At 42.1% G+C, this 16,763-nt stretch overlaps 1 protein-coding gene across 1 annotated transcript; it reads left to right on the top strand.

The window, feature by feature from the left end:
* Positions 1-12,987: 12,987 nt before the first annotated feature.
* On the top strand, positions 12,988-16,139 carry LOC122030849 (disease resistance protein RPM1-like). The gene is made up of 2 exons (XM_042589893.1): positions 12,988-13,271; positions 13,441-16,139. Exons 1-2 carry the CDS (start codon positions 13,035-13,037, stop codon positions 16,006-16,008), a joined length of 2,805 nt encoding a protein of 934 aa, XP_042445827.1. The 5' UTR covers positions 12,988-13,034; the 3' UTR covers positions 16,009-16,139.
* The last annotated feature ends 624 nt before the right edge of the window (positions 16,140-16,763 follow it).

Genomic DNA, 16,763 nt, shown 5'->3' with positions numbered 1-16,763 from the left:
ATATATATATATATATATATATATATATATATATATATATATATATATATAGGATTGATATGATGCGCACCTGCATAGTACGTGACTGTACACGCACAGCATATCAATCGGCGTTTTTTAATTTTTTTTATTAGTTTTTAAATTAAAAAATAATTAAAAAATTTCTTTATGATTTTATTTCTAGGGTTCAGGCTTTGGTTGTAGTATTAAAGTTATTTTTTTTTAGATTTTACCTATAGAGTTTAGGCTTTCCAATTAAGTTATAGTATTTGGTTTAAAAAAAATATTAAAATAAAATTAATTTAAGTATTTATTGAGTATTGTAATATGTTAAGGGGATATATTAATGTATTAGAAATTTATATAAGGAAATGTGAAAATTTTAAATTATTTTTTAATTTAAAAACTAATAAAAAAAATTAAAAAACGCCGATTGATATGCTGCGCGCGCACAGTCGCGCACTGTGCAGGCGCGCAGCATATCAATCCTATATATATATATATATATATGTAATTATTTATACTCAATATCTCAAATTACATTACAATATATACAAATTTAAATTAACTTATAATTTAACTATCATTCTCGTATAGTAATAATATTTATATTTTCATATCATAAAATGTAAGAATATAAAATTTCTATTAACATAATAATAATAATAACACATTCAATATTAAAAATATTTACTTGGCTTATAAGATAATTCAATTTAAAAGCCAACAAAACATCTAACGTATATAACAGAACCTATTGAATCCTCTGATTCAAATATAAACACCGGAAATAATTTTTTAAAAACTGGTTGATGTCAAACAATATTAGACAATAGACATCCAAAAACTTATCATTTTGGGGAAAAGAAATGACAGAATATTATTGATAAAAAACTAATTTAAAAATAATTAAATATATGTTTAAATAATTTAATGTCACGCCCCAGAGGAGTCCCTGTCCGAGAAAATTTCGGCAGCATCTCCCCTGTACGGTGGACAATCTGAAACTTTTCTACATCTCACAAATACCTCAGCCACAGGCGGCTGGAATAATAACAACAAAATAAAACATCACCACGCAGTTATATATAATCTATTCAGCCTCTGGCTGTCACAACCACGCAGTTAAGATAATTAAACAGTAAAATAATACTCTGACTCGAAATCCACCCTACTCCACTACACTCGTAAAGCTCAAATCCGACGAACTCACCTCTTCTGCCGTCCAGGCAGGCATGTAGTAGAATAAAAACCAAATCCAAATCCATCGATATAATAAAATCTATACCATGTCCATAAGTAAATAAATCCAGAACATAACAAGTTCAAACAGTCTAGAATAGAAAAGGAAACCAAACGAAAAACCAATCACATCCTCAAGGTCTGCAGAGACCAGCAACTGGAACTCTCTCCTGACAGCATCAACCTGAAAATATCAACAATGGAGGCGGGGTGAGTCCAACACTCAGCAGGTACAATTGATATGCAAAGTAAAGAAACAACACCTAGCACTAATCATGCGTACAGTCTCCTGATAAGAAAGATAAAAATGCATCTGAAGTAAATAGGAGAGGAACTGTACTAACCGTAACCGAGTATAAGGACAAACAACCGAGTGGTATAGGAATCAGATGCATGTCAAACATAGGTATTCAAACAATATGCAGCATATAAATGCAGCAACAAACACAAGCAATAAATGCATCATGCATATGATGCCAATGATGCGTCCCGGTCACCCCCGACGCGATCATCTCACACACATAGTGAGGCCGAGTGGGTAGGGCTGTGACGCACTCTGTCGTCACTACTCCCGATGAGTGACCGAGTGGACGGATGCTTGAGTACACCTATCCTCCTACCCCAAATCATAAATGGGGAGCGCAATGCTCTCATCTCCCGTAGACGGGAGGAATCCCTGCCGGATAACACGTTGTGTCACACTACCCATGAGCGGACCAACGGTGCCTAACAGAGTCCCTGCTGCAACACACTCAGCCTGAATCGACCACTAACCCATGAGTGGTGGTGTGTGCAGATCCATGTAACTGGCGATGTGCTCAACAATAATGGAGCGGACTATCGCACAGCATGCAATCATGCAAATGATGCATGGCAATAACCATATAAACATCCTGACCTAATCCATATATATAGAAAAGTGCACCCTAGGTCAACGAATCATATCGAATCAAAGGTACACAGAAGGTATAAAAAACCTAGGTCCTGAACATGGTGAAGCATGGTATATCACTACCCCCTATAAGCATGTATAAACAGGTAAAATATACATGAGATGCAAATCAATCAATCAATCAAGCACGTACCAAGATTTGGGTAGTGATTAACCGAAACAGATAAGAAACACAATTGATGCAATATGTTAATTTCATTACTAGGCATATCAAAGACAAAAAGTCAAAAGTACCCGCCTCCGAAAATAGAAAGGTCCAATCTAGCAAATCCAAGTCGAGATGCCCGTCTCGAATCAGAGTCCTGCGTCAAAACAGTATATATATTTTATTTAGCTAAATCCAAATGAAATAGCTAAATAAAATTCCCAAAACTGAATTAGGACAAAACCCTAATCACCACAATCCAACTTATCTAATTAAACCTTCAATCAAACCTGCACATGATCATCCATCTAAAATAATCAAATCCAATCATGATCTACATAAAGGATTAATTATCTAATTCAATTTAAACATAACCCTAATTCAATGCTACACATGATCATGTAATCAAAAACCTACATATGATCATGAATTCAAAATGATACTATGATCCACAACCAAGATCAAATACCTACACATAAGCCTAATTCAACTTAACCAATTGGTATCAAACTTACTACACATCAGGTATCAATCACCCTACACATACCTCAATCTCCAATCCTCTGTTCTTGATCCAAAGCCACTAATGATACTGATTTGAAGGCTGCCGGCAATTAGAAACACCCCTCAAAGCACAAAAACCCCACCAAATCTGTGACCTAGAGTGGCAACAAGGAGAGGGTCGGCTCTAGGCAGTGGCTACTGATCACCGTGATAAGGCCGAGAGCAAGGGTGTCCGGCGGTGGCTTGTCGGACCAGAGGAGAAGAGAGGGAGTCTCGGTGGCTGGCAGCGCTGCAAATCTAGGGCACAGCGAACTTCTGCGTCGGCAGTCCTCGGGCCCGAGGGCAGAGGAAAGGAGAAGAGAAGAAGGTGGTCGGGCGGTGCCGGGTGGCTAGGGCACCGAGTGGTCCACGGTGGCGCCGGCACTGGGGCACAGACGCGTTTGCGGTGTGTCGGTAGTGGCGTCGATGTGCTCGGCTAGGGCACCGCAAGAGGTAGTGAGAAGAAGAAACTAGAAGGAGATGAAGAAGAAGTGGGTGGCCGGCGAGGAAGAAACCGCCGAACCTGCGGTTAGGGCAAGGAGAGAAGGCGCGTGATCGGCGTCGGGGAGAAGAAATGAGGAAACGGCGAAAATGCAGGAAAAAGGAAATAAATAAATAAAGGAAAAGAATTAAGAAAAATTCAACTTTTCCTCATTTAATTGGGGTAGCCAAAACAGGCTTTTCCGGACCCCGTTTTTATCCCCGTCAACTCATCCGTACGAGCTCCGAAAAATTTCCGAAAAACTTCCATAAATTCTGGAAAATTCCCTTATTAATATTCGCCTATTTTCCGGTATTTTACATTCTCCCCCACTAATAAAAATTTGGTCCCCAAATTTCGTTATCTACCATCAGCAAGTACTAACAACAGATATAGAGTATAAATGCTGAACGGTAAACTGAATCACATACCTCAAGTAAAAAGATGGGGATATCGAGCTCGGATAGTATCCTCGAGCTCCCAAGTAGCCTCCTCGTCCGAATGATGCTGCCATCCGACTTTAACCAGCCGGATAGTCTTGTTCCGCAACTGTCGCTCTTTCCGGTCGAGAATCCGTACCGGAACCTCCTCATAAGTAATGTCAGGCTGAACTGGACCTGGAATATCTGCCAACACATGCGTCGGATCGGGCACGTATCTCCTCAGCATCGATACGTGAAATGCATCGTGAACGCCTGACAGAGACGGTGGTAGTGCCAATCGGTAAGCTACCGCTCCGATCCTCTCCAAGATCTCGAAAGGACCAATGTACCGCGGAGCTAGCTTACCTCTGAGGCCAAATCTCTTCACCCCTTTCGTGGGTGAAACTCGCAGAAATACATGGTCGCCCACAGAGAACTCTAGTGGCCTACGTCTCCGATCAGCATAACTCTTCTGACGATCCTGCGCCTCTGACATCCTCCGTCTGATAGTACGGACCAACTCTGCATCCTGCTGAACTCTATGAGGTCCCAACAACTGAGCCTCTCCAACCTCATCCCAAAGGACGGGTGTCCGACAAGGTCTACCATACAACGCCTCAAACGGTGCCATCTGGATAGCCGAATGGAAGCTGTTGTTGTAGGCAAACTCTACTAACGGCAGATGGTCCTCCCAACTGCCTCCGAAATCCATAACACATGACCTCAGCAGGTCCTCTAAAGTCTGAATGGTCCGCTCTGACTGTCCATCTGTCTGCGGATGGAAAGCTGTACTGAAACGGAGCTGTGTGCCTAAAGCCTGCTGCAGACTCTGCCAGAAACGAGACGTGAACCGTGGATCTCTATCCGAAATGATACTCAATGGAACACCATGTAGTCTGATAATCTCTCGGCAATACAGATCTGCCAATCGATCCAGGGAATCAGTCCTCCGAATCGCTAAGAAGTGCGCTGATTTGGTTAATCGATCAACGATTACCCAAATCGCGTCATGGCCTCGTCGTGTCCTCGGCAACCCTACCACAAAGTCCATGGTAATGTGATCCCACTTCCACTCAGGAATAGGAATCCACTGAATCTGGTGTCTCGTGTTCACCTTCACCTGCTGCAGACAAGACATCTAGCTACAAAATCCGCGATGTCCTTCTTCATGCCGTTCCACCATAAGAACGCCTCAAGTCTCGATACATACGGGTTCCACTGGATGGATCGCAAATCGAGAATGGTGTGCCTCCGTAATAGCTCCGTAAGACCGGATGAGACCGAGGTACGATAATCCGCCTCAAGAATATAATACCCTCCTCGCTCTTGTAAACTCGATCCTTAAGCTATCTCGATCGCTAATAAACCGCAAATGTTGATCATCGGCCTGTGCCTCTCGGATCCTCATCCCGATCGACGATCGAGCAACCATGGTAACAAGAATACCGCCTGCCGGTCCTCGCTCTCAAGATCTAACTCAGAAACTCGAATCAAGTCCGTGATCAAGTCCGGCAAGCCAAAGTCCTCTCGACTTCCTCGCCGAGTATTCGCAACCACATTAGCTTTCCCTAATAGCTAATGGTACAATCGTAGTCCTTCAGAACTCCATCCATCTCCTCCGTCGGAGATTAAGCTCCTTCCGAGTGAAAATATATTTGAGACTCTTATGATCGGAGAATCTCAAATGTGACACCGTATAAATGATGTCGCCATAGCTTCGAGCAAAGATGATGGCGGCTAACTCTAGGTCATGAATCGGTAGTTCTTCTCATGCTCCTTCAAATTGACGAGAAGCATAAGAGACTACTCTGCCGTCTTGCATCGAACAGCGCCCAAACCTTGAAGAGATGCGTCGGTGTAAAGTACAAATCCATCCTCTCCGTAAGGTAACAAAACTGGAGCCGACACTAATCTCCGCTTCACTCCCGAAAGCTTGTCTCGCAATCCTCGGACCATGTAAACTTCACGCCTTTCCCGGTAAGACGTGTCAACGGCATAGCAATACGCGAGAATCCTCGACAAAACGTCGGTAATATCCGCCAATCCTAAAACTGCGGATCTCTGAATCGACTTGCTCCCCAACCGGTGACCTCGATCTTCGAGGATCAACTGAAATACCGCTAGAAACCACGTGTCCCTAAAACCAATCGAGGATAGCCGAATGCACACTTGCCGAACTTGGCGTCGGTGATGTCGTCAAGAATCTCCAAGATCGCGAAGATGTGCATGCTCCTCCTCGAACGAGTAGACCAATATGTCATCAATGAAAACGATAACAAACTGATCCAGATACTCCGAAAAATGAGGTTCATCAAGTCCATAAACACACTGGAGCATTGGTAAGCCCAAATGACATTACCAAAACTCATAATGACCGATCCGTACGGAAAGTCGTCAATATCCGAGTCTCGACTCTCACCGATGATATCCGGATCGCATCAATCTTAGAATACACTCGATGTACCTCGAGCTGATCAAACAAATCCTCAATCCGTGGTAATGGATATTTATTTCTGACGGTCACTGCATTCAGCTGCCTGTAGTCAATACATAACCTCATGGTGCCGTCTTTCTTCTTGACAAATAGAACTGGAGAACCCCATGGTGAAACACTAGGGCGAATGAATCCTCTGTCTAAAAGCTCCTGGGTTGAACCTTCAGCTCGTTCAACTCTTTTGGTGCCATACGATACGGAGCTTTCGATGTCGGCGCGGTTCCCGGAATCAGCTCAATAGCGAACTCCACTGGCCTTCTGGGAGGCAAACCTGGCAGCTCCTCTGGAAATACATCTGGGTATTCCCGGACAACAGGAACGTCGGAGAGCTGCGAACTACTACTGTCCTCAGTACTGATCAACGACAACAGAAAACCATGACAGCCGTGAGACAGCAGCTTCTGCGCCTGAATCGCCGAAATAATCGAGATGCCGTCGTCTCTGATGCCAGTGAAACTCCACGAGGGTTGGTTCGGAGGCCGGAAGGTGACCACCCTCGTCTGGCAATCAACGGTAGCATGATAAACTGACAGCCAATCCATGCCAAGTATGACATCAAACTCGACCATCTCCAATACTAGAAGATCTACCGTAAGTATCATGTTGCCAAAGTCTAACGGGCAACCTCTGATCTCCTGGGTGACGTCTAAAGTATCACCGGACGGTAGGGAGACAGTCAATCGCCATAACCTAACAGTAGGTAATCTACCAATCTCCCGCATAAAGATACGGGATACAAAAGAGTGCGAACTACCAGTATCAATCAAAATATCAGCAGTAAATGCATAAATGGAAATCGTACCGCGGAAAACGGATCCGTCGGCCCGCTGAGCATCCTCTCTGGTAATCGCATGAACACGACCAGTCTCTGGCGGAGGAGGAGGTGGTAACACTGCCAGCGGCTGCTGCGGCTGGGCAGAAGCCTGCCACTGAGGCGCTGCTGGACTATGTGCCAGATAAGACTGAGAGGATGGTGACTGATACTGTGCAGCTGGCTGGGACTGAGTCTGATACTGCCCCTGAGTCGGATAATAAGGTCCTGGAGCAAAACTCTGGGGTGCTACAGAAGCACTGGAGTACTCCTGTCCAAGCATGCCAAATGCTGCTGCGGAGGGAGCTGCTCCCTGCTGACGCTGTGAGGGTGTGAATCTCCGCCCTCCTCGTCGAGACACTGACTGACTAGACTGTCCCCTCTGCTCTGACCCTCCGGAAGCCGTGTGCTGAGCCTTCAGCTGACAATCTCGGCTCTGGTGCCCAGGCAGTTTGCAATAAAAACAAACTGACTGTTCCAGAGTGCAGGCTGAAGTGATGTGGTCTCTGGAACCACATCGGAAACACTGTATATCGCTGGTGGACTGTTTCCGATCCTGCCGAGGAGACCGGAAACGTCCTGAGGAAGACTGTCCTGACTTCTGAGGCCTACGAGAAACCCCAGAAGAACTCTGACCTGATCGTCTGCGACTACTCTGATGCTGTCCTGTCGCCTGTGTCTGCTGGACCTGCCCTGATGTCTGACCCGTATGCTTTCTTTTCCTGTCCGGATATGCTGTCTGCCGAGCTAACTCTATCATCAAAGCTCGATTCAATGCATCAGAATAAGATGTAATCCCTAATCCGGCAAGCTGTACATGCAGATAACCATCCAATCCCTGTATAAACTGCATCATGCGAGTTCTGTCCTCCGCAACTAACTCTGGACAAAACTGAGCCAACCGGAGGAATTCAGTATTATACTCGGTCACTGAGCGATTATTCTGCCTCAGACTCATAAAATCCTGTCGGCGAGCCATCTGATAGGACAGTGGAAAGAAACGGCTCTCAAAAGCCTCTCTGAACCTGGTCCATGTGACGTTGCGCTCACCAATAATAGAAAGCTGAGTAACCCACCAGGCATTAGCTTCATCCCGTAAATGGTAAGCAGCCAGCTCTGCTTTCTCCCACTCGGAGCAAGCCATATAGAAGAAAGTCTGCTCCATAGCCTCTATCCCTTACAGAGCCATACTCGGATCGAGATCTCCGCGGAAAAGAGTGAAACGAGTCTTCATCGACTCAGCCAGTGCTGGAATCCTAGCTCGTGCAGCGACAATATCAGTGAGCTGTGTCGGGACGGCTGCAGGAACTGGCGGAAACACTGGAGCTGATACTACAGGTGGTACCGCGGAATAAACTAGAGGAGAAACTCCCGGTGCTACTGTATATACCGGAGCATAAGCCGTCGGTGGTACTGCCTAGGGAACAAAAGTGGTGGCAACTGGAGGTACGGTAGGAAAAGGTACCGGATGTGGAGCAGCTGCTGCTACTGTAGGCACTGGGGGTACAGGTGCCACTGGTATAGGATACACTGTAGATCCAAATGGTGGTGGCACTGAATACGTCGTAGGCTGCGCTGGAGCAGATGTCGGGTACACCAATGGTACCCCTGATGGTACTGTAAACAGGGTAGGCGTGGATACCGTCGGTGTGGCCAAAGTAGGTATCTCTACAGGAGCTATCGGGATTTGAGAGCCCGATGCTCCCGCTGCATCCTGAGTCTGTCCCTGACTGACAGGCTCACTAACAGTGGGCATCTCTGGCATATCCAGAGATCCCGTGGTCCTCGCACGTGGTCGACCAGCACCACGTCTCGCAGCAATACGAGTAGATCGTCTCATATCTGTTAAATTAAATTATAGATATCAATACCAATATAACCAACATAAAATAACAACATACCTATTTGCCGTCTGGAGATGTTCCGTCGCTGTCCAGTCCCCAATTTGACCTCAAAATTCCGAACGTACATATCGCCGGAAATCCAAATAAATCCGAAACGGAAATCCGAAACATAACCATATCGAAAATCCGATAATGCCCAGTTTGACTCGCAAACCTGGCTAACCCAAATATCCAGAATACCAACAACAGGTATCCGATAAATCTCCAGAACACCAAAAGCAGGTATCATAACCCGCTCTGATACCAAATAAATTGGTATCAGATAAATCCCAAAAATCCAAAATACGAAACAAAAGATCGTAAAACCTGGCTCTGATACCACTAAATTGTCACGCCCCAGAGGAATCCCTGTCCGAGAAAATTTCGGCAGCATCTCCCCTGTACGGTGGACAATCTGAAACTTTTCTACATCTCACAAATACCTCAGCCACAGGCGGCTGGAATAATAACAACAAAATAAAACATCACCACGCGGTTATATATAATCTATTCAGCCTCTGGCTGTCACAACCACGCAGTTAAGATAATTAAACAGTAAAATAATACTCTGACTCGAAATCCACCCTACTCCACTACACTCGTAAAGCTCAAATCCGACGAACTCACCTCTTCTGCCGTCCAGGCAGGCATGTAGTAGAATAAAAACCAAATCCAAATCCATCGATATAATAAAATCTATACCATGTCCATAAGTAAATAAATCCAGAACATAACAAGTTCAAACAGTCTAGAACAGAAAAGGAAACCAAAAGAAAAACCAATCCTATCCTCGAGGTCTGCAGGGACCAGCAACTGGAACTCTCTCCTGACAGCATCAACCTGAAAATATCAACAATGGAGGCGGGGTGAGTCCAACACTCAGCAGGTACAATTGATATACAAAGTAAAGAAATAACACCTAGCACTAATCATGCGTACAGTCTCCTGATAAAAGAAAGATAAAAATATGCATCTGAAGTAAACAGGAGAGGAACTGTACTAACCAGGACCTGAGTATAAGGACAAACAGTCCGAGTGGTATAGGAATCCTGTATGCATGTCAAACATAGGTATCCAAATAATATGCATCATATAAATGCAGCAACCACAAACACAAGCAATAAATGCATCATGCATATGATGCCAATGATGCGTCCTGGTCACCCCTGACGCCAGTCGATCATCTCACACACATAGTGAGGCCGAGTGGGTAGGGCTGTGACAACCGTGCACTCTGTCGTCACTACTCCTGATGAGTGACCGAGTGGACGGATCTTTGTATACATATTTATCCAAATTCCAAACACAAGAGGCACTCAAAGACGGGGAGGAATCCCTGCCGGATAACACGTTGTGTCACACTACCCATGAGCGGACCAACGGTGCCTAACAGAGTCCCTGCTGCAACACACTCTGCCTGAATCGACCACTAACCCATGAGTGGTGGTGTGTGCAGATCCATGTAACTGGCGATGTGCTCAATAATAATGGAGCGGACTATCGCACAGCATGCAATCATGCAAATGATGCATGACAATAACCATATAAACATCCTGACCTAATCCATATATATAGAAAAGTGCACCCTAGGTCAACGAATCATATCGAATCAAAGGTACAGAAGGTATAAAAACCTAGGTCCCGAACATGGTGAAGCATGGTATATCACTACCCCTATAAGCATGTATAAACAGGTAAAATACATGAGATGCAAATCAATCAATCAATCAAGCACGTACCAAGATTTGGGTAGTGATTAACCGAAACAGATAAGAAACACAATTGATGCAATATGTTAATTTCATTACTAGGTATATCAAAGACAAAAAGTCAAAAGTACCCGCCTCCGAAAATAGAAAGGTCCAATCTAGCAAATCCAAGTCGAGATGCCCGTCTCGAATCAGAGTCCTGCGTCAAAACAGTATATATATTTTATTTAGCTAAATCCAAATGAAATAGCTAAATAAAATTCCCAAAACTGTATTAGGACAAAACTCTAATCACCATAATCCAACTTATCTAATTAAACCTTCAATCAAACCTGCACATGATCATCCATCTAAAATAATCAAATCCAATCATGATCTACATAAAGGATTAATTATCTAATTCAATTTAAACATAACCCTAATTCAATGCTACACATGATCATGTAATCAAAAACCTACATATGATCATGAATTCAAAATGATACTATGATCCACAACCAAGATCAAATACCTACACATAAGCCTAATTCAACTTAACCAATTGGTATCAAACTTACTACACATCAGGTATCAATCACCCTACACATACCTCAATCTCCAATCCTCTGTTCTTGATCCAAAGCCACTAATGATACTGATTTGAAGGCTGCCGGCAATTAGAAACACCCCTCAAAGCACAAAAACCCCACCAAATCCGTGACCTAGAGTGGCAACAAGGAGAGGGTCGGCTGTAGGCAGTGGCTACTGATCACCGTGATAAGGCCGAGAGCAAGGGTGTCCGGCGGTGGCTTGTCGGACCAGAGGAGAAGAGAGGGAGTCTCGGTGGCTGGCAGCGCTGCAAATCTAGGGCACAGCGAACTTCTGCGTCGGCAGTGCTCGGGCCCGAGGGCAGAGGAAAGGAGAAGAGAAGAAGGTGGTCGGGCGGCGCCGGGTGGCTAGGGCACCGAGTGGTCCACTGTGGCGCCGGCACTGGGGCACAGACGCGTTTGCGGTGTGTCGGCAGTGGCGTCGATGTGCTCGGTTAGGGCACCGCAAGAGGTAGTGAGAAGAAGAAACTAGAAGGAGATGAAGAAGAAGTGGGTGGCCGGCGAGGAAGAAACCGCCGAACCTGCGGTTAGGGCAAGGAGAGAAGGCGCGCGATCGGCGTCGGGGAGAAGAAATGAGGAAACGACGAAAATGCAGGAAAAAGGAAATAAATAAATAAAGGAAAAGAATTAAGAAAAATTCAACTTTTCCTCATTTAATTGGGGTAGCCAAAACAGACTTTTCTGGACCCCATTTTTATCCCCGTCAACTCATCCGTACGAGCTCCGAAAAATTCCCGAAAAACTTCCATAAATTCCGGAAAATTCCCTTATTAATATTCGCCTATTTTTCGGTATTTTACATTTAATATTAGATGAAAAAAATAATAAAAAAAGCTAAAATCTTCTGGATATTCGAAAAGGATTTAAATGATATTTTTTTATTTTGAAATATGATGGTGAAGGATAAAATTTGAAATTTATTAAAGATCTCTAAACTATCTTTAATTTGATATATTATAGGTCCCATGGTTCAATCCGAATAAAAAATTATGACTTTTTATAAATTAATTTCATAATTTATTTATTTTTATATAATCGGTAGATAAATCATTTTTACTATAATTAAAAAGCTCATCGTGGTAAAAGATGATTTATTTGTTTCAATATCTCTGTCATTCAGGATCGAATTCTCTAAGCTGTTTTTTGTGATCTAAAGGATGATCCTTTTATATGTATTAGTGGGGATAAATGATCCTCACCTATTTTATAAATGGGAGCCATTCATTCCACCAATACATATAAAGAGATCATTCTTTGGACCGTAAAAAATGATCTAGAGAATCTACTCTCTTCTATCCATCCGTCTCTAAATTAATTTAAAAAAAATAAATTACTGGAACAGTTATATAAAATATGGCAGTTATATAAAATATGAGAAAAAAATAAATATCCGACTGCGAATATGACTATGCACTAAACTTCTGTTTAGAGTGTTCATCCTAGAAGGACTATTATTAGAAGCTCATGAGTCGAGGCCACGAGGCCTAGCTGTTAACCGGACTTCGTGGGTGCATTCCAAGCTGCATGAGTGCATGTGCTTCCTCTCTCTTAGCAATGCAAGCTACTTATTGGCTGTCATTTAGATTGACTTATTGTATTAAAATAATACGACTTCACTTATTAATTATTCATTTATTTATTAATTTATTAATTATAGATAGTTTATAAATACTCAACTGATGCTAGCTACGAAAGAACACCAACTGCAACGGACAAAACACCAGTCGGAGTTGAGATTGGCAAAGGCAGATAGCTATCTCTAGATATGGAGGCTGCTTTCATCTCCTTGCTGATCAACAAGCTCGCCCAAGTCGCATTCAGCCAAGCGGAGAGCAGATGCTCTCAGCTACTGCTGCAGCACACAACTCCACCTTTAGATCAGATTCACGCGAGAGTGAGACGAATCACCGACGAGTTCATAGTGATGAAGGCCTTCCTCGAAGGTTCTAATTGGTCCACTATTGCTGCTACTAACAAACCACTCGAGGCTTGGATCGAACAGGTGACACTACCATTTCCTTTACTTCTATGATCACTTTTATTCCTCAATGCATGCATTAGTTCTCAATATTCTTTTTGTTTATTATACTTGCTTTTTGAGGAATTCAATCAAACAATTGGTGCCATAGCCATAAAAATAAGCACCAAATTTTTCATGAATTGTGTATTAGGTGAGGAAGGTCGCCTTCGAGATAGAAGACATCATCGATGAATACCTTTATCTGGTTGGAAGACAACGGGAAATGACATGGAAGAATTATCTCATGGCACCATCTGACCTTTGTTTCAATCTTGCCAAGGCTTGGCGTGGTATTGATTCTCGGTTAGAGAAGATGGAGAGAGATCTTTCTGAACTTTCAAGCAGGAGAGATCGATTTGGTATAACAATAAGTGGCAATGAGGATGGAGTGAAGAATTCAGAAAGAGACACGCATCATTATCGAGCTTATTCACCCATGTTTACCGATGAAGATGATTTAGTGGGGATAGAAGATAACAAATCTAAGTTGCTTTCATGGTTGACTAATGCTGATACTTGCCGGAAGATGACTGCAATTGCAGTATGGGGAATGGGCGGTCATGGGAAAACTACTCTCGTCGCAAATGTCTACCGCAATAAAACCGTGAAGAATCACTTTGATTGTCAGGTATGGGTTACAGTCTCAAAAACTTATAGTGCACTGGAAGAACTCCTGAGAATAATGATCCAGGAAATCTTCAAGGGACAAAAGGAACTTGTCCCAAATGGTGTCACTACCATGCAACGATTAGAGTTATTTGACATCATCAAAGAAAGTTTGCAACAAAAGAGATATATAATTGTGTTAGATGATGTTTGGCAAGTAGACTTGTGTAATGATATTAGTTGTGCTTTTGTTGATAGCAACAATGGAAGTAGACTAATTATTACCACTAGAATGCATGAAGTAGCAAGGATAGCAAATGAAGAACATATCATGAAGCTGCAACAACTTAATGAAAAAGATGCATGGATTTTGTTTTGCAAGAAGGCATTTCGAAGAGAGAACAATAAAGATTGTCCAAAAGAGCTTGAGGATTACACTGGTAGGATTTTGAACAAATGTCAAGGCTCACCATTAGCTATTGTAGCAATTGGCAGTTTATTATCATTCAAGGAAAAGAGTGAAACTGAATGGAAGAAAGCCTATGATAACCTTCAATGGGAGTTTGAAAACAACCCTGCGCTAGATAAAGTGAAGAATATTCTCAACCTGAGCTTCAATGATTTGCCTTACTATCTAAAGAATTGTTTTGTATATTGTAGCATCTTCCCTGAAGATTATCTAATAAAGAGGAAGAAACTAATCCGATTGTGGGTCGCTGAAGGATTTGTGGAGGCAAAGAGCAGTAACAGATCAATGGAAGAGGAGGCTGAAGACTATCTTGCTGAACTTGTGGATCGGTCCATGCTTCAGGTGGTTAACAGAAATGCATTTGGGAGACTTCAGACTTTCAAAATGCATGACGTTGTAAGAGAGGTAACACAAGCAATATCTAGAAAGGCAAAATTTAGCATGATTCTTGATGGTTCACAATCAGGTTTGGACTATCAAACTCGCCGCCTTTCCATCCAAACAACTGATGAATCCCTTGATTTAGATAAGAGCCTGAGCCTTTCACAACTTCGCTCTTTGGTTATGCTCTCAACTTGCAATTCTAGTTCAGATTCCCTAAGTGCAATCTTAATTAGTTTCAAAATGTTGAGGGTGTTGGAGCTGGAATTTCAGCCAATCTCCAACTTACCAAATGAAATTTCAGCCTTGTTTAACCTTCACTATTTGGGTTTGAGGGGTACAAAAGTGGAAAATCTTCCCAACAATATCCAAAAGCTCCAGAGTTTGGAAACACTTGACCTCCGTTGTTCCAATATAGTGAAGCTCCCACGTGGTGTGACACAATTGAAGCAACTTCGTCACCTATTTATGTTTGCACGTGAAATTGAATTTGGGGGATCAACCGTAGTTGGATGTGTTCCAACTCTCAAAGGGGCACGGCAGTGGAAGAACCTACAAACCCTGAGACAAGTTAAAGCAAACAAGAGCCTTGTACAACAATTGGAAGACATGAAAGAGCTCCGAACATTGGCAGTTACAGAGGTGGAATATGCCCATTGTCCTCAGCTTTGCACCTCATTGACTAAGCTGACTAAACTTCATAGTTTATGCTTGTCTGCAAGGAGTGAAGAACAGCTCAACTTTGAAATATTAAATTCTCCACCTCCTCCACTTCAGAAGTTGACATTGTCGGGTAGATTATTTGAAGGGAAAATGCCTAAATTTATTTGCTCTTGTGAAGAACTCACATATGTGCAACTGATGTCGTCACATTTAATCGAAGATCCACTTCCTTCACTCGGACAATTGCATAAACTAGTGGAGTTAACATTGTGGGAAGATTCATATGACGGACAAAAACTGCACTTTAGAACAGGTTGGTTCCTTAATCTTAAGGTGCTTTACTTGGAGACTTTGAGGAACTTAAATAACATTGTGATAGAGGAAGGTGCCATGCCAAATTTACTTAAGCTAATAATGAGTAGTCTTGGAGAATTAAGAATGATCCCTCCTGGTATCGAGTTTCTCACCAATCTCCAAAGTCTCGAACTATGTGCCCTACCTGAGGAGCTAGTGGAAAAATTAAGAAATGACGATGACAACGAAATCCTACAAAGAATTAGAGGTACTCGAAATGTTGTTGTTGATTCAATAAGCAATTAAAATATGTTTTTTATATTTGTTTATGTATAAAATAGCCCTAAAGGGAATCAGCCAGAATTTGAAAGAAAATATTTACAGAGTCTTGTACTATGTATATATTTTGTAATATTATAAAGTCAATAATTGAATTACTTGTTCATGATTTTTTTTTTTTAAAAAAAAAGTAGACGCTCTATTGACTTTTATCTATCAAATTATAAAATAAGAAATTATTTATGTTGAATACTAATAAGAGAATTAGTTCTAAATTAAATAGTTATTTAGGTTGATATCTGATCCATCAATTTGCAAGATGCTGGATTTCATAATCATTTTTGCTTATTTCACAATAAAATTTTCTTAAGGCATGAAAATTTTTTTTCCTCTAATTATCTAATATTTCATAAAAAAATGTGTCCAAGATTTTAAAAAATCAACAAACTAAAAACTAATATCTAATTAATCACATTACTAAGTCGACGTCCAAATGATTAAAATCAACATTTCAAACCATGCTTATCATGAATTCAAGTACTCTCTAGGTTTCTCATGTTAGATATATGTGAATCGAGAAAAGATAGAAGAGATATAAAGTTCTATTATGAATGAGACTTTAATCTACATTGGGAGTTTTAAGATATATTAGTTGGTTTATATTGACTTATATGTATTGATGATGTGAACAAATGCAAGGGGAGAGATTCTCTTTCACGCACAGATGTGCAGGGGGTGGGGTGTAACTCTAAGTTGACTTGTGTGCAAAACACGACCTGTAT

This window comes from Zingiber officinale, chromosome 11A (genome assembly GCF_018446385.1).
Source record: "Zingiber officinale cultivar Zhangliang chromosome 11A, Zo_v1.1, whole genome shotgun sequence".
Taxonomy (NCBI): domain Eukaryota; kingdom Viridiplantae; phylum Streptophyta; class Magnoliopsida; order Zingiberales; family Zingiberaceae; genus Zingiber; species Zingiber officinale.
The sequence above is the reverse complement of the archived record's forward strand: the minus strand, read 5'-3'. Positions and strand labels throughout refer to the sequence as shown.

What these genes read in the sequence shown, in the direction of transcription:
- LOC122030849 (XM_042589893.1), top strand. Translation starts at nt 13,035, where the DNA reads ATGGAGGCTGCTTTCATCTCCTTGCTGATCAACAAGCTCGCCCAAGTC. An exon ending in TCGAGGCTTGGATCGAACAG is followed by an intron (nt 13,272 to 13,440) that starts GTGACACTACCA and finishes ATTGTGTATTAG; the next exon opens with GTGAGGAAGGTCGCCTTCGA.